Source organism: Gopherus evgoodei, chromosome 20, assembly GCF_007399415.2.
Source record: "Gopherus evgoodei ecotype Sinaloan lineage chromosome 20, rGopEvg1_v1.p, whole genome shotgun sequence".
In the NCBI taxonomy this organism is placed as follows: Eukaryota; Metazoa; Chordata; order Testudines; family Testudinidae; genus Gopherus; species Gopherus evgoodei.
Genome location: NC_044341.1, coordinates 9,090,844 through 9,109,986, shown reverse-complemented (window position 1 = coordinate 9,109,986; position 19,143 = coordinate 9,090,844). Strand labels below are relative to the sequence as shown.

General features: G+C 38.3%; 1 protein-coding gene across 1 annotated transcript in view; it reads right to left on the bottom strand.

The window, feature by feature from the left end:
- MACO1 (macoilin 1) overlaps positions 1-19,143 on the bottom strand; it is a 49,721-nt gene that overhangs the window by 14,674 nt on the left and 15,904 nt on the right. Inside the window, exons 3-6 of the mRNA XM_030538803.1 lie at positions 18,732-18,858; positions 17,021-17,144; positions 14,062-14,240; positions 10,612-11,110 (exon numbers count right to left, since the gene is read on the bottom strand). Of these exons, the coding sequence (XP_030394663.1) occupies positions 10,612-11,110; positions 14,062-14,240; positions 17,021-17,144; positions 18,732-18,858 (929 nt within the window). The remainder of the gene's footprint in view (positions 1-10,611; positions 11,111-14,061; positions 14,241-17,020; positions 17,145-18,731; positions 18,859-19,143) is intronic.

Sequence of the window (19,143 nt, the reverse complement as noted above, 5' to 3'; positions counted from 1 at the left end):
ATCTTTAACAACTCTTGGGCTAGAATAGGGTACACCAACTCTCCCCAAGAACTGATGATACAGCACTTTATTCAAAGCACTAACATTAAGCTTCACAATGCCCTCGTAAGATGAAGCATTAATACACCCCCTTTTACAGATAGCTTTGTTGTGAAAGGTTAACTGACTTATCCAGTGACACAAATGGAATCAGTGTCACAACTGGGATTAGAACTTGGAGTTTTTAAACTGTTTGGTGCTCAGACTACGCCTTAAAGCTGGAATGTCTCCTTAGCTGTGAATTTCTTGGTTTTCACATGCACTTTTTTTTTGGGGGGGAGAGGAGTATTTCATTCATCAACTGTTCCAAATAACTCCAGGAGTGCATCTTTAACCTTGATTCTCAGGTAGATAGGACTGGTCCGGTTAAGCGTGAATGAACAAGAGGTCACAGTACTTTAGTTTTACAGCAACAGAGTATTGACACAAGGCCCAATTCCTAAAGCCGTCTATAAACGGAAAGCCCCCTGGCTCCAATGGAAGTTCCATCTTTGGAGAGCTTGCAGGGCTGGGTCCAAATTGAGCTGTAGGCTGCAAGACCAGTACAGAACATATACAAAGTGGGCCAAAAAGAAGGGAGGGAGAGAATGTAAACAGATCTGAGGACCTCCTGCTTAGGAGATGGTGAGTGTGTCAGTTTTTCAAGCCCCATGACCTTTAATATCTAAAGCTATTAAGTGGAACCTTTCTATTATTGAAGGAGGTAGAAGTGTCCCTCCACAGATGGAACCACATTCATGGACTCTAGTGGAAATGTATTTTTTTTAAATTGGGAGTATGAACCAGAGTTTCACATATACACAGCCCTAAGTCAAGCTCTTACTTCAAACTGGACACAAGGACTTACCCATAAAGCTCTCATCACTTTTGTGTTTCAGGAGTAGAAGGTTTGTAGCATAACGTTTTTGGAGCCAGGAAATTAGCAGTTAAGTTTTACAAGTGGGCTCCAAAGTCTCAAATACAGTTGCTTTTATCCTGAAGGAGCTTAAAGGTCTTGGGGTAATTCCTCTTGAGATCTGACAGAAGTTATTCTTTATCAGCAACCAAGCTGGTGAGCTTAAGCTTCAGAGAAACAACATTTTGACCCAACTCTGGGAGTCCCCATTGCCTAAGAAAGGTCTGTAAGGCCCACTGAGGTGAAACATAGTCCAATGAACTATGTCCCAGCAGAATAATAATAATAAAGCTGAAGGTAGTGCTTGGATTCACTATATTTATAGAATTGAGTTTCTTACTTGGCAAAATTGTTTCCTCTCTTAGCAATTACAAAACCCAGCCTACTCAGAAACCTTACTGCTACTGAGAATCTGAAGGAGCCAAGAACTTTTGATCACAAAATCTTTCATGTGAACACACAAACCATTAGTGATGTGTCAATAGATAAGGTTAAATCTTTCACCAGAAGAGTGACCAAATAATTACATTAGATGACTAACCTCTCCCACTGTCATGGAGTCAAATTAAAATATTTTTATTGTCTTGAGTGCCCACCATTAGCGATTCAAACAGTTTAAACAACTAAGTCATGTAAATTCCATGTAAGCCAATTAGATTATTAAACCCATTTTACAGTTGGAAAGTTGAAACACAAAGGGTTCAATGATTTGCCAGACATAGCTCATTGAGCCTATGGTTTCGTCAGGAATAGAATCTAAGAGTCCTTAACTCTCAGTTCCTGCTCTAACCAAGAGATTTAAAATGCTTCTGAAAAATTGCCTCATTATGTGTTTTTAATGTAATGGATTGCCACGTAATGGAAACCTCCAAGCACAAATTAGGAATTCCAGAAAGCTATGGAGAGTAGTCATTCATGAGACAGAATGATCAATATTGACATATTCTGATCAAAGCTTCCAAAGGTCATGGCCACAGACTTGAAACATGGCAGACAAAAATCAGTAATGCAGGAACCTGGAATGGTTAGAACAAAACAGTACAAAAAGGAACGCAAGCTTCTTTAAAGTCAATGGCTGATAGATTCATTCCCCTGGGATTGTATCTATTAAAAAAAACTGATTGACAAACTATTTAAAAAAATAATCTGGGCAACATTTTAAAAAACAGATTTCAACTATCCCCTTTCATTATACTGTATTTTTTTTGTAACCTCAGCTCTAGTTTTAAAAACTAAAAAAGCTCTATTAGTACAATTTATCGAGAAAATAAAAACTTGCTATAGCAGTTACAATAGCATCTAAAACGTACAAATTAAAAATCTCATTACAATGGAAAGTTAGTATCTTGTCACAATGTGAGAAAAACACCATACTAAGAAACCTGAAATAATAAAACCAACATCAGTACAAAAGAAAAAACTTTCATTTTAAAAACTTATCAGTTGAATATTTAGCAAACAGACACCCCCACCCTCAAATATATGCCATGTTTTCCCTGCATCAACTGTGGGCCCATCCATCTTATAAAGTCTAGTCAAACAAACATTTCTAGCTGAGAGATTTTCTCATGGAGAGCCAGTATATAAAGTTCTTCCTTATGTACAGGGGGAATACAACATTTTCAGGGGAATACAAGATTTTAAAAATTCTCCCTCCGCTACCCCATCCCCAAAATAAAACACATTAGCAAGGTAAACCAGGGCAATAACAGAGAGGTATTTTTGCTCTTAGAAGTGTGACTTGTGCTCTGTCTCTATTCCCCAAAGTACTTTGTACTATTGTTACAATGATGAATGACCCAATAACACAGCATTATTTTTCTTACTGCACTAGTTTCTGCTTAGGTCCCCTGCACGTTTTTTTCCTATTGTGTTTTCCCAGTAAACCAGGAAATCAACAAGAAAAAAAGAGAGGTATAGAGCACAATTCCTTTTGTTGCTGTACAAGCAGCAAATAATCTTGAAACATCATAACTTTTAAAATAAGGGCTTAATTGAAGATTGGTTACCACTCTGGGTTCCTTGTCTGAGGCCTGATCCTGCAAGATACAATTTCTTGATCCCACATACTAAAACAAGATTGGATATCTTTCCATACTTATTTCAAATAAAAGAGGATGATCTGAAATATAACACTGTTTTAGACAAAGGCTCCTGGATATTTAAACCCATCTAGTGCATAAAATCCCTCCTTGCTTAGTTTATTTACTCACTTTACACATTACCAAAATCTCCAAGCACCTGGGCATCTTACCCTAATTAACACTATGTAAAAAATAAAGACCATGACAAACTCCGAAATGCTCTTCTAGCTAGTGTTACAAGGCTTTTTATATTCTGTTCCTTTTCTGGCCTAACCTGTCGTCAAACATCCCCTGCAGTAATGCTATCACTTTAAAACACCCAATGCGATTACACTAAGATGAAGTTCCACCACTACAAGTAATACACTGTCATAAGTGGTTTCTTTGAGCATTTTCTATATACCAAAAAGTTCCGGACAGAATTGAGATAGAAACCTTAGCTCTGACTTACCTGTTGTTCTAAACAGAATTGCTCTAAGTGGTCAGCAATTCAAAAGGTTGTGCTGTTTCTGAATAGTCCATGGGCTGCACTGACCCTAAGAAATGGTTTGGCAGAAGGAGTGTCAAGGAAGTTATATAAAAGGATCCTAGGAATATCTTTAATAAAAAAAACCTCAGCTAGTCAGCCAAGCTAAGCTATTACGCATAAAATGTAATTCAAAAGTGAAATTTGCTACCAAACCATCTTTGGACTGTTAAATGGATTTTTTAATTAAACATTTGAATGTAATATTTATGAACAAATACAAAAACAGATTTTTTAACTGTGTTGTATGTTAGCCAAAAGGTTGAAATTACTATCAAGAATCTGTCAGGTCTCTTGATGTGGAACAGTCTACTAGGATTCGTCTTCCTTTCCCAAGTGGCGCGTGCACGCACGCACACACGCACGCACACACACACACGAAACATCAGAAAGAAAACCGTAAACTTCATCATGGCTTATTCCCTGCCTAACTCTCTGAGACTGACAAATCCGGAGTAAGTGCAAACGATCAAGTATTCAAAATGTCAGGCAAGAATAACCACACTTCAGCATTATACTTCTTATTTAGTATAAAAAGATGTGGAAAGAAGTTTCCTCATGCCTTCCCATCTACCTACTCCCCCCCCCTACTCTTTTCTGCGTCTGTATGAACTCACACAGATGTCTCCCATTCCCATATTTGTCTTCTCAAAATGTGGAAATGCTGCCAAAGACCCAGACCGTCGCCGGGCCAGGGCTTGTGGGGCATTTCGGCGGCGGGGGGCCCTTCAGTCACTCCGGGTCTTCGGCAGCAGTGAAGGGCCCCCCGCCGCCGAAATGCCAGCTGAAGATCCAGACTGCTGCCAGGCCAGGGCTCGTGGGGCCCATGAGGGGCCTGGGGCAAGTTGCCCCACTTGCCCCTCCCAGGCGGCCCTGAGTAAAAGCTCCACTCCAATACCAGTTTGACTAAAGGAGGTCATAAAAAAGAGAGAGAGGGGAAGAGGCAACAATAGCCCTCTTCCTTTACCTATGGCAGGGGCTCTCAGATTGTGGGTCCGGACCCCATTTTAATGGAGTTGCCAAGGCTGGTCTTGGCCCTGGGCCCCAGGAAGTCTGAAGCCCAACCTCCCAGGTCTGAAGCCAAAGCCCGAGTCCCACCACCCAGGGATAAAGTTACGTACTCCCGCCCAGGGCAGAAGCCCCTGGACTTCAGCTGTGGCCCTCACCCGGGGCAGTGGAGCTCAGTCTTCGACCCCCCCTACTGTAGTCGTGTAGTAAATTTTGTTGTCAGAAGGGGGTCACAGTGCAATGAAGTTTGAGAACTGCGGACCTATGGCATTGTTAGATGGTTTTTGACCTATTTTATTTACATGTTAGAACAGTCCACTCCCAAATATAAAAAGACTACAGGACCACGTGGGTCAAATCCCATTTTGGGGGGAGAAACTGTGCCTATTGCAGTAACTTGTAAAAGTGGAAAGGCAGGAAGGGAATGTTAGGTGGATAAACACAGTTTTAGGCCAATCACAGGATCCAGACCATCCCTCTGGCTACAACATTTGAACATAGGGGAGTTGAAAGGATGACACAGCTATAAACAGCTTGTGTGTCAGCCAGCACCTGGCTCCACAAATATGGCTACCTAACATTCGGACCCCGACTCTACTCCCAGCTATAAACTCTTCACCTTATTCCAGATTGAATTACCTCCTTCCATTCCCTGATTTCCGATGCATGTTCCCAGAGCTCCTGAGCCTGTTTATTTTTCTTGCCTGCCTTAGTCCTATTCTACCTCAGTAGGCTTTGAGGATGTCCCCTACTGTAACTGATGGGATGAAAGCCTTCTGGGTTATGTTAAAGCTACTTCAGACAGGCAGCGGATTGGAAAAAACAGACTCAGGAGCTCTGGGGACATTACTGTGCTATAAAAAATAGAAAATAAGTAGAGCTAAAATACAGGAAAATATATTTACCGTAAAACCTTCAAGTTTTGCTTTGAGGGTAACCCCAAGTCTTGTGAGAGCAGGGAGGAAGAAGAGCAGGGTGTAGCTCATGCCCTGCTCCACAAATATTCCCCTATGTACAAATGTAGCCCAATTACTTGAAGAATTCAAAGATATCCACAAGGATAACTAATGCAAGAGTAAGCTGCTTCTCTGCGTTCAATACTTCATAAGCCGGAGACGGCACTTCAGTGGATGTCAACACTTTTGTCTAGATGCTCTCTTTTGGCATGCAAATAGCCAGCAGCAAGTTGTGATCATTACAAAGAGGCATCTTGCTGTGGGAATACCCAGCTTTTCTGGTACTTTTTGCACTACAGAAGAACAAAAGCTTTAGCTATGATCATGATTTGTACTTGTAACACAGTCGAAATCCAAAAAATGGAAAGAAAACCTGCCTGTCCCCTAGAATGGATAGTGAGATGATACAGGATGCTAAACTAGCTTGCTCTGGTAGTCGTTTGGAAATGGTCTGAGTCCATGATGTATAAAGAGGTACCGATTCAGTCTCTCCATTGGCCTGATGAATATAACGATGTAAAATGAACAGTCTGGATGAAAGCTGCTACAGAAATACAAAAATCTCAAGTGCTTTTACAAACAGAACACAGGTCTCAACATGCATGAGAGGTTGGGAATATCTCCATTTTACTGATGGAGGCAGAGAGAGATCTGTGTTGCAGAGCTGACAATTGCCACTGCCAGGATTAAACCCCCAGAATCCCTCTGCTGTAGCCAGCTGAACCACAATCACTCCCTTTCATTAACCAAAGAAAATGTTAATTGCAACACTCAATGCCACATTTTTAAGAAAAGGGAACAACTCTAACTCCTTATCCAGAAAAGTACAAGTACTGAAATAGTTAACACAGTGAAGCCCACCATGACTGTAGTCTCATACAATAAGTTTCACACACACAAATTAAAACTGAAAACGTTCCTTATAAGAACAAAATACAACCACCATTTCTGGAAAATAGACATTAGGTTCTACATTTCAGTATTGTATTTGAGCTTTGGCTCGCTTATGTACTAAAGTGAATTATTTGAAATCAAGTTGTTTCATTGGGAACAAGAACTGAAGCATTAACAAATCCATTAGTTATTTTTTGTCAGTTTTCAGAGAACTTAGGGCAAACTGTCTTCACTTAAACAAGGAGAATTTCACTTCTCTTAATGTGACACTTTCAGTTCCATGTCAACATATGATCTACTTAAACATTATTTTAACTAGATAAAATCTTCCAAATTTATTAACTGCTTTCCTCATATCTTTTTATTAAGACACCACAGAATAAAAAAAAAATGTCCTGCCTTCACAGAGGGGTAACAATATGCATTAAAAAACTGAGCTATTAAAAAAATTACTTGATACTGCCCTTTTAAATATTGTAGCATATTATGTAATATCAACTTAGAGAAAATATTATAGAGCATGTGGTAGTAGTTTTACTCTGAAAAGTAAATCTACAAATGACATTTTTAGGGATTCATTTATTGTATCTGAATAACCACCAATAATTTTGATTCAATAGCTACGATAGGGGGAACTTTAACTATATCTAATACTGGTCAGTTAGTTCAGGGCCATATTTGTGAATCAAAAAAAGAACACAACTTGGCTTGGAGATCCCAGGGTGAGTTTGAAAGTTATGAAAAGCATCTTTTTGTCTGAAAACAGAACAGAGCAGTCACTGAGACAAACATGGATCCGCACACTGTTTTTTTTTATAGTTGCTTTTTAGAGTAGAGTCAGAATTTAACCACCCAAGTTAGAAGTTCAGTAATTAATGCCACTTAAAGAGGAGAAAACAATGAATAAATACTTTACAATATAGCAACAAGGGCATTGACAAGTGAAAATAAACAGCTTGACTTTAATTTAAATTAAACTCTCTCCCTCCACATTGAAATTTTTTTTAAAACAAAGATTTTTTTTTTGTATGTATTTAGTCAGAGACCCAATGTAATGTGTGTCTTTAAACTAGGAGCTGCACACTGATCGTCTAAATAGAAGCAACAACTGATGCATTGTTCCAGTTATTTACATTGGTAATAAATAATATCAAGCAACAGCAGACAGGAAATTAGTATTTTAAAATCTAATGTAATCACAATGACAACTTGACGCAAACTAACATCAGTGGCCCTGTATATAGAGTCTCAATATATATTTAAGCACACTAAAATCTCTCTTAAATCTGGTCCCTCATGGACACATACAGAATAAAATATTTTCATACATAGGCTGGCAGGCCATACTATAATGTGGAAAATTGGCACCTCTTTTCTTTATCCCTATGATCAGTTCATTGGTGAAATGTGACTAGAGTCAGGCAACATTTTTTTCAGCAAATAGCAAATCTCCTCCCTCCCAAGGCAATTTTGTGGCACTGAAATTATTTGCAAATTTGGGTTGAATTTTGGCCACTCTCTCTCTCTCTCTCTCCAAGAAAACAACAATTTCAGAAGCGTCAAAGTGAAATGTTTCAAAACAGTTCAAATCAATATTTGAAATGTTTCATTTGACCCTAGCAAATTTTTTTTCCAGTGTTTTTGTTTCAGGAAGGGGAAAAAAAATTCTTCACTCAGCTCTAATTCACTGACCAGCTCTCCTCTTTTCCTCAGTGAGAGGAAAAGTTATCTTATTTTGCCTGGACTATATAGGCACAACGTCTACTGATGACATTGCCATCTGCATTCCATTAACACAGGGCTGAATTTGGTTTCCAGGTAAGGTTAAGCAAGCTAGAAGCTAGCTAGCTCATACAATTATTCTGCAGATACTATAAGTTAGAATTGATCTGAATATTTCAAGTAAAGACATGAGAAGAAGCAATAGGAATCGGCAGAAGGTATGCCAATTAGTGAATATAATCATTATCAGAAGTGAAAAGGGTATTTTCATAGAAATAATTGTATCCACATACAGTGAATCTTCAGAGACAAATTAGAGTCAAAATTCCAATTACCTAAAGGTTCCTGCAGGGAAAATGTGAGCCTGACTTGCCAATTAAATTACCCAACAAGGACTTGCTGAAGTTAGGCCGGTGAGCATGCAACAGTACAGAAAAGAAAAAGGAGATGCTAATAGTGAGTTGGGGGAAGGGGGCGGGTGGAGAGGCAAAGGAGAAGGCATAAAGGTGCTACAGACTTATTCTAACAGGTCCCTGTCTCTGTTCCATCCCAATTACCTGCTGTTTTCTTTCCTTCAAATGGATCTGCAGTGGCACACAGAGCTCGCACAAGGAACTCTGATTTTCTATTTGCTAACAAGGCAACAATAAGATATTTAGATGGATTTCCTACAGAAGCTACACAGAGAGGGTCTTCTGGTACTAATCCTTTACCACAAAGCATTCAGTGTTTGAAGAGGAATCACTTACTACTCTTTTGCCTACTACAGGATACCAAATTTGCTGCTCTCTGCTTGTTTTGGCTTAATTACGACTGACCGTTATCCTAGGCCTCAGTGCTTACACATAATATGGAAAGTTTGCAGCAGGTGTTATCTTTACATTAGGTTTTGGTCTTTTTATTTTTGTTTATTTTTTAAGGGGAAGAAAGCCTTTGTTGTTCAATAGTAGGGTATCACTTTTTACAGATCAACAGCAAACATGGACCTCTTGCATTTGTTTTTCCCTAGAAGTGTTCTGATAAACAGTGCAACAGAAGTAATGGATATGTCTGCAAATATAGCAGCAACATGACTCAGCTATAGCTGATATCAAATTGGCAGTGTGTGCAGCAGTGGGACCCAACTGTAGCAGTTCACTTTTTTTAAACATTCACTTTTTCCATTATATTTTACAACAGCGGTTCCTGAACTGCGCTCCATGGATTACCAGTGGTTTGGAAGGCACTTGCTGTCTTTCCTTGTTCCAGCTGTTAAATAGCACTAAAAACTAAAAATACATCAAATGCTCTCCTAATATTACTTTTTCATGTTGACAACTGCCAGAGAGATGATAATCCACTGCAGATAGGAGGTAAGAAACACAAATGAACAGACTATCCATGAGACAATTACTGTATTCAAATATACTTCATGCTATGAAAGTCTGAGAACCCTTGTAGTATGGTTAGACTTAGTTATTTCCCCAGACTGTCAGTCAGGTGGGTGGAAATAGGAAACAAACATACACACGGGCAAAACACAACTTCAGTTCTGTTATTAACTTGTAACACTGTGTAGTAAAATATAATCTGTGATCAAAGACAGCATTATGCCATTTACCATGCACATTCCTGAAAGGTACACACAGGTACTCCACTAGAAAATATCACCACCAGACTGCACAATGTTAACTGCTGAAAAGCTATTTTTCCCCTTTGGGGCAGGAATTTGAGAGGTTCACGTTCATTTTCTATGAGAAGTTGGAAACTTCCCATTTCTACCCCAACTGACAGCACTGTAAGTATCCAATAGCTTTCCATCTTTATTTAACTCTCAGATTAGCAACCATAAGACATGTAACTTTTCAAATCATTATAGTCCATAACACAGTGAAATTAAATATCTGTGTACTGTATCCAGACCAGCAAGGTAAAACAGACTTGCAGGTGGAGTGTGAATATATTCCTTTGATAATGTAGCAGCTCATGACTTGCATTCATACCTGTGAACTGAAGATTTTTTTTTATTTTTTTTTTTAAAAAGCAAGCATTTCCAATATTAGACTTTCAAGTACCATGGCACCCTTTCTACATGGAGAAGTAAAAGACATATGAGGCAGAACTTGATTAAAGTGTTCAATAAATTTGTAATGTTACTTTGTACTTCTATAGTGCCTTTAATCAAAGGCTTGTTAAAACACTTTATTATGCCTCACAACAACCCTGTGAGGTAGGTAAGGATACCCATTTTACAGATGGATAAACTGAGGCATGGCACGGTAAAGTGATTTGCTTATGCTCACACAGGAAATCAACAGCAGAGTTAGCAACAGAAACAAGATACCCACCTCCCAGTCAATTTTTTTCTAATCACTAGGCCATGCTGCCTTTCTAAGAAAGCCATAAATTGGTTTGTTAATGGTTTTCTAAAAAAATTATTCCTAATCTACTGGAAAACAAGCATGATGAGAGAAAGAGTTTGTTACGCAATGAACATATCAAACTTACCTTACCAGTGCATCTGGTTTGCTTAGCTGGTTATTAGGAATACAGTTTTCCATTAAGTCCTTGTGTGTGCTTGGGCTCTTGCTACTGCATTTCTGTTTTTTCTCATTTTTAGTAGATGAGGAAGGGATGCTCCCATTAGTTGCACTGTGACTGCGAGGTGAGGAGTTCACAACTCCACTGGCATTTTTATAATTTTTGGATGAGGCAGTGCATGAGTCCTCTTTTAAGAGATTTTCTGTACTTCCAACAAGATCATTATTTAATCTTTTACTATTGATATGGTTTTCCATATATTCAATTTCTTGTATTTTAGAGTCTACTGGTTGTAAAATATTGTTATTTATTCCAAGGTTGTGTTTCTTGGCATCCTTGTCCTTTTCTTTCCCCTTTTCTCTATATTCTAGCTCCGGCAACGTTGTGGATAATTTTTTATTGGCTGGAATGCCTCCATTGTGTTGCAAAAGTACTGAGGAATCCATATCAGATAATCCTTTGGCTGCTGTAATAGCAAGAGACCGAGATTATTAAATAAGTCTGTTCTGTGGCTTTAAGAAACTGGGTATCTATTTTTTTAAATAAATCATTAAGTAAATGGCAAACCGTTTTAGTGACAACCACATCAAGGTTATATTTAGGAAAAAACATATCAAATACACTTAGATATTAAAAGACTAATTTTAACAAACTCACTAATTTTTGGGTACAGATACAATTCTATAAGAACAAGTTCAGTTGTAGATACTTACTCTAAAGGGTAAAGAATAAATACTACTAACTGAGCAGATTATAAAAGTTCCTAATAAATTGATGAAAGTTAAGAGGCTATATTTAGAGAGATAGTTAACTTGAAACTTAATCAATTTTAAAAGACCTGTGGGATATAAAACTACAGTACTTTTAATTCCTCTACCTTTAAGTCCCCTCCAACCCCTGCAACTTTGTGTGGTTTTACAAAATTTTTATAATTTTAAAGCATTTCTGTCCTTTGTTACTGTGTGAAAGACCTACACAATCAACAAGGTAAACTGCGAAACTGACTACACACAAAGTGCTGTCAAAAGCACAAAGATTTCCCTCCAATTTTACTTGTTACTGTACTCGTGATGATGCCAGGTAAAAAAAAAAAGTCAGACAGGAGTCTGAAAGTTAATAGACTTGTTTTTAAAAAGAGGACAAGATTTTAATCTTTATCTAGGAAAAGGGGGATTTTACCAACATATTTTAAGAATATGAAATGTTTACAGATCTCCAGCACTTTAAGATGAACGTTCATGATCATATCCAAGTCTAACATTCCCAGTAAGTATACTGGTCTAATTGATCTCCATTTTATTATGGCAGTTAGACAGCCCAGGAAGTGTATTTCAGCATGATAGTTATTCTTGGTGGTTAGAAACTCTGTTCTACTTCATACTCAATATCATCAGCAGAGTCAGGCAATGGATACTCACTAATGTAATACACCTTTTGTACATAAAGCTTCTAGACCAATATACAAAACACAAAATAAAAAGGTGAAACTTCATGTGAAAGCTTTCTTAAAAAAAATGGTTATAAAATTGTTTTTTCCATTTTGTAAAATTAGTTTCACATTGTTTTTGGTAAAGGTTAGGGCCCTACGAAATTTATGGCCATGAAAAACATATCATGGACCATGAAATCTGGCCTTTTGTGTGCTTTTATCCTATACTATACAGATTTACAGGGGGACACATATTTCTTAAAACTGGGGGTCCTGACCCAAAAGGGAATTGTAGAGGGGTTGCAATGATATATTGGGGTGGGAGGGGTCACAGTATTGCCACACTTACTTCTGCGCTGCCTTCAGAGCTGGGTGGCTGGAGAGTGGGGGCTGTTGGCCAGGCACCCAGCTCTGAAGGCAGAGCTGCCACCAGCAGCAGTGCTGAAGTAAGGGTAGAAGTACTGCAAACCCCCCTACAATAACCTTCCGACCCCTCCACAACTTCTTTTTGGGTCAAGACCCTTACAATTACAACACCATGAATTTTCAGATTTAGATAGCTGAAATCACAGGATTAAAAAAAATTATAAATTTTATGACCATGAAATTGACCAAAATGGACTGTGAATTTGGTACATTTCACCTGGTGTTTTGTCATGAACATTTATGTTTAAAAACATAATAAAAAAACTAACTAACTGTTGCCATTGTAAGATTATTCTAAGCAAGCTAATCTGAGAGGAAAGGCCAACTTCTAAATTTCTACATTTGCCAGAACAGAAAAGACAAGGTATATGAGAAATATTATTTAACTATTTCTAAAATTGAGACCCCTTTTTTCTCTACAAGGCAAGATGCAAGTGTTTTAAATAAACACAGAAAGACTTTGCTAATTCTAATTAATATCAGAGAGGCCTGTTTAAAAAAAAATCTCTCTTTGGGGAATTAGCAATTAAATTAAAAGAGCAAGGATAATTATTACAACATGTACTTTATTTCACCATTTTTTCAATTGTAATTAATAGCTCTTCATATTGTACCAGTACTTCTTTATAGTCTTTTTGGTAAAAATAATGAAATCTGAGTAACACACATTACAGCATATTGTTATTAAATCTGAATGGGAAGAGTCTGGGATTTTTGGTGTGAATTATAGAAACTATGTGGATCAGCGAAGGTCTGCTGTAGCATGCACAATATAATAGAAAGAGAGCCTGAGACATGAGGGGCCTAACACCCAAACTAAAATCAGGCCCTGCTGATACAAAGCAGAGTCAGCCTATGGGCAAAAGTCAGGCCCTGTTACAAAACAAATGCCTGCTTGCAGGTTCACTGTCCAGTATATAAACTTGGCAAGAACATGCTGGTGTTTCAAAAACACAGACACCTATAACAGGTACTAGGCACTATGTATTCACATAAGCAGATTCCAGAAGGGTTCTACCAGAACACCTCGATACGAAGTTATGGTATAAACACACTGCCCAAAGTTGGTAAAGGGACACACTGACCCCTCCTAGATAAGGTCAGGAAGACAGGGTAATGGATGGAGATGTTTTGATCAAACCAGCAGGTATAAGGTATAGGCTGGTAACTAACCATGTCAGAAGGGTAATGCATAACTTGTTTGTATCAGTATATAAAGGAGGAGTAAGCAGGACGAGTGTCTGTTTCTGGCCGGGAGCACGGGAAGTCCCACCACTCACTGAGCTGATCCATCGTCACAGGCATGCATGTATTAAGTACAAGTAGCACATATAGGGGACTAATACTGTGCTTTGTTGGCAATAAAGCTGGCGAAGTGCCTTCGCCACTAAACTGAGTCTGTGGTCTTCTTGGGAAGTTAGATCAAAGCCTGTACGTGCTATCTGGCCGAGCCAGTGCAACATACAGAGCGCACACACACGCAGCCAACAACTGACAACACACAGTATTTCTTTTAATTATTGATGGTGGCAGCAAAATACTATGTAGTCAGTATAACCTACCTTCCTCTGCCTCTCTCTCTTGCCTTTGTAGCATCTGTTGCTCCGGGGGTAGAGCTTGCTGGAGAAGCTGCATGTAAAATTCATTCTCTTTCTGCACTTCTTTTTGTTTTCTTAATCGCATTTTGTAGCTGACATAACTTTTGAAGCCAAAGCCCAAAGTCACAACAGGATAGCCAATACTGGAAAGAAGACCATATTACCGAATTAATAAGATGTACAGCACGCTATAAATATATCTGGATTGCACCTGTTACAAAAGATATGATCTACAGTGGTAAAAGGTCTTTTGTCATACTGATATTCAACATTAAAGATGTAATGACTTGTTTATTTTGGTAGGCAAAGACAGCTTTTAGACAACTGTCAGACAGGGCAACATACACCACTTAAGGAGATAAGAGACACAACATGGTCTAGAGGACTGAGCCTGGGGCTATGAGCCAGGAACTTCAGATTTCTAAACCTAGCTCTCCACTTATTTTATATATGGGCTTTGGCACATTATTTCATGCTTCAGTGCACATATTGGTAAACTGGAGTTACTACTACTTACATATCCTTGGAGCAAAGCATGTAAGACCTAAATATTGTTATTAGCTAACAGGAATTTGAGAAATACAGAATGCTAGCAGATCATGCCATTAACTGTGCTAACAAGGACATTTAACTAGTGGGAAATTGTCCATTGGTGTGAGTATATGCCAAAGCTGTTTATTTTAATTTGAGTATGGAAAAAAGTCTCATCCACTAGCAAAAAAAGGAATCTGCTAGCCAATAAAACCATATTAAATTGATTTAGGGTAATATTCTGCCAAAGAGGTCTTGAAGAATGTGCAGAAGCCCATATCTATAGCTCTGCTTCCAAAAAGTATAACTCTGCTGATCAAGGCTGATAAACTAGATTCATACAAAGTTTTTATATTTATTGGATTTCTAATATTTGTTTTAGGCTTCCCATCAATTTTTTTATCTCACTATAAGTACTTAACAGACCCTGAAATACAGCTACCAGCAATGATCAGTGCCATATGACTTTCTAGAATTAAACATACATTCACTAGGAACTCAGCTTTTTACATGCTTCAGGTGTCCTAGATCACAAACAAATTCAGTTGCAGCAGGTGACTATTAACCATTATACAAATTTTTATTTTCTGCTTAGTAATGACACACTATGTAAATAAATTTGAGTTGCAAACATACTGCCGGAATGCAATGATTATTTGCATAAGTATCTGATGTTATCTTTGCTAATGTTTCTTTTGTGATACTGTGTAAAGCTACCTATAGCTACAATTCTAAAACTCTAATGACAAACTGGAATGTTTTACTCCATTTCACAAGGCAAAAAAACCTCTCAAGAGCTTCTGTAACCCGGCAGCCTTGGAAGCTCCCTAAAAGTGTTTGTGCGGAGGGGAGGGCCCACCAGCACCTGAATCATGGCCCTCGCCCCCGTGCTGCCCCTTCTTCCTGAGGCCCCAGCCTCCTATGCTGCCCTTTTCTCCCAAGGTCCTGCTCCCTGCCCCTTCCCCCCAGGCCCTGCCCACTGCTTGCTCCTCTCTGCCCCCTACCCTCTGTTGCTCGCCCTTATGGCTGATAAAAACTGATAGGACCATGGCCTTCCCACTCCAGCACCCCCAGAATTTATTGCATAGTGTGGACAATATAATATATGGAGATACAACTATCTCATAGAACTGGAAGGGATCCCGAAAGGTCATCAAGTCCAGCCCCATGCCTTCACTAGCAGGACCAAGTACTGATTTTGCCCCAGATCCTTAAGTGGCCCCCGCAAGGACTGAACTCACAACCCTGGGTTTAGCAGGGCAATGCTCAAACCACTAAGCTATCCCTCCCGCCAAGTTAGGGGTTGTCTACATGGGGACACTCAGGAAAATTAATCCAAATTAACTAAAGGTGTGAATTTAAAGCAGATTAAGCTGCATTAAATCCATGTGTGGAAACTCATTCCGAATTAAAGGGGCCTTAATTTGGCTTAATTTAAATTTACCTCCTTGTTCCTGGAAGAGGTTGAAGACCTTATTTGTGCAAAAAGATACTTCAGGATATTCACAATGGAGAAAAATGTAATTAACCAAGTACCACCAATAAACTTTTGCCCACATCAAGCTAAAATTTGTGTACAATTTTTTCCAATATGCTCTCTCTCTAAATAAGAATATTGTACGTTTATAAAAAAGTTTCAAGAAAGGGTATAAATCTTTTTGTAATATTGTAATTCTCTCCATCTCACAAGCAAACGGTCTGCAAATATGTTAGTTGAACCTGGATAAAGTTTGATCTCACTTTATGTCTAGAATATTCAAATGACAGCTAACGGTGATAAATTTTTTTACCATGAATTTGTATAATGGCATCAAGTTTACCAATAAGAGAAGGATCTTCTGGTGCTCTCTCCTTTCCCTTTCTTTTCTCACCTGAGCACACCTACTGGATTGGGCCCCATAGACAAGTTAGACAGCCAAATGCCTACCTTTCCTTGGTTCATGCACTGCACTGAGGCTTAGGCATCCTGATGCTTGGAGTAGGGGGCTGCAGTGCACATACTGAGAGGCAGAAACATAGTGGCCTAGGGAAATTTTATTGAAAAAAAAAATAGGGGCTGAGCAAGTTTAGGTGCCTACAAAGTTCAGTGGCAGCTGAGCAGGGGCTTTGTGAATCCCAGTGGGACCTGATTCTCAGATTCAGGTGCCTGAAGTGGCAGTTAGGTGTCTAAGTCCTAGAGTGAATCCATTCCTCTGTTTATTTCTTGCATCTTCTTATTCTCTATTTTTATTGCCCTTTGTATGTCATCTATATTTCATTTTTGTGTCTTTAATGTCATTGACAGTTTTTTCCTCTCAATGGTAATTTTTGCTGTAACATTTAACTGGTTTTATTAATACTGTGCTGTTATATAAAAATTCAATACAAATAAGAGAAGGGACGGAATACTTACCAGTGTGCAGCAAAAGGACGACAAAGGTCTACATGAAAGTTTTTAAGATCTTTAAATCTAATTGCTGCTTCGATATAAACAAAAAGTATCCAAAGCGATACTGTTGGCAAACACACACCCCGCTCTATGGAGAAAAGACAAATACAAGCATCAGCAATACACTAAAGACAGCAAGTACTTTTAAGTTATTCTTTTAGAAGACTCAAATAAAAGAAAGTTAGTCAAGTCAGATGTAAATATGGAATTAAATAAAGACTAGCTCTTGCAAAACAAAAAAACCCTAAAGATGTTTTAATTAAGAGTTTAGCTCTAAAGCTCTGCTTTATCATCTAGACTCAAATGCTAGGTATCTCAGAAAAATAAAACAGAAAGAGACATATCTGAGGAGATACCTTTTCCCAAACCCCTACAATATGGGAGAGCCCAAGTAAGAGAAACTGCAGAACTCTGGGGTCATGTTACAGTTTATGATCTTTGTATCAAGGAAAGGTTATTAAATTAGACTGAACTAGTAATACCCATTTAGGTACCTCTTAGTACCTGATAGGAATATGGCTAAAATAATACATGAGAGCAGATTTGTAGCTGAGAAGCTGAGTGGGTAAGCGGAACACTTGTTACCCAACAGACCAAACTCCTTCCCCAAATGCAGGCAACAGTCTCCTTGACACACATTTTAGACTAGCTGAGCATTTGGGAGCCCATGCTGACTTTTTTCTGCACGATTCTCACACTCTTTCATTAGTGCAATTAGGAGTCATACAAAGTGAGGGAGATAACATTTACAAGTGGCCAGTTCTGTTTTTCTACTGTCCAAGGAAAGTTATGTCATCTTGTTCTATTTGGTGTTTTTCTTAAAGCCCCAACTTTTTGAGGTATGTGATTAGGTGAGAATCTCCACTTTCACTAAAAAAAAAAAAAGTTTCTAGCCCTCATGGTTGTAGAGAAAATTTTGAAAACATAACCTGAGTGCATCCTAAAGGATTAGAAGCCAAATAACCCCTCCCTCCCCCAAAATGTATTTTTAAAATATTCTTAGGATTTTTAAACCAATCATGATTTTTTGCAGTCTGACTCTTTTTTAAATGTTTGGAGCCAGTAACACTGTCCTTGCAATAAAAATAGTTATTGTGAGAAGTGCTTTAACCTGTAAATATCTATGATGCTAGCTAAAGTAATCTTTTAAATAAAGAGGCACACAGCATGTTCTGGTAAGCATTTTTTTTTAAACCAGTGAAAGGGGGGGGGGAGAACCATTTGCTTCATCATTAATCTCTCAGTTAAACAACTCTAATCCAAATAGAAAGAACAGCGCTAGTATTGTCTCACAAAACTCCAGTTCATTTTGTATTAGTGCTCCAAATTTCCTGATTTAAAACAGTTATGCAGCAAGGTCAGGCATTCATAGCTAGTTTTTGCTGTTCTGGGGACTCCCCTAGGTACACTTTTCATGCCACTAGCTAAGGTGTCTTACTGTTTACAAAAAGAGTGCATAGAAAGAAATATTGGGTTAAGGTTATTTTGAAACTAAATTCATTCATTCCCATAAAAAAAGCACACAAAACAGATCTGTGAAACAAACGGAAGGCACAAGTCTAGCTGAAAAAACAAGTTTTAATAAAATCACAGAAACTATATTTCTGAATTTTGCTATGCAATGATAAGATCTATATTTAACTAATAAGTTGTAACTAAAAGAATGTTGACTTACCTGTGTGCCAGACATACTGTACCCATACATACGTGCTGGCAGCAAAAAATAGCCATTGTATTGGTATGAAGAGCAGACATATTATATTTGATGTGAATGCTACACAAACAAAAAATACTGAGAAGGCCTGAGAAAAGGGAAAAAAGAAAGCATCTTAATGGTTCAATTATATTCCAGAGGAAACTACCGCTTTATATGCTAAATATGAAGTACAGCGTAGATGACATCAAGGTTATTGCAACATTAAAAGGTTACTACTATTTATAACAATCGGATTGGCTAATGAAGGTTCTAACCGATACATTTATGCGACAAAACAGCACACAACTCAGAACTGTGCAGGTCCTATCCACTCTGCCAGCAGGTCTTCAAACAAAATCACTGTGTGTGAACATAGCTGCAGGTAGGACTT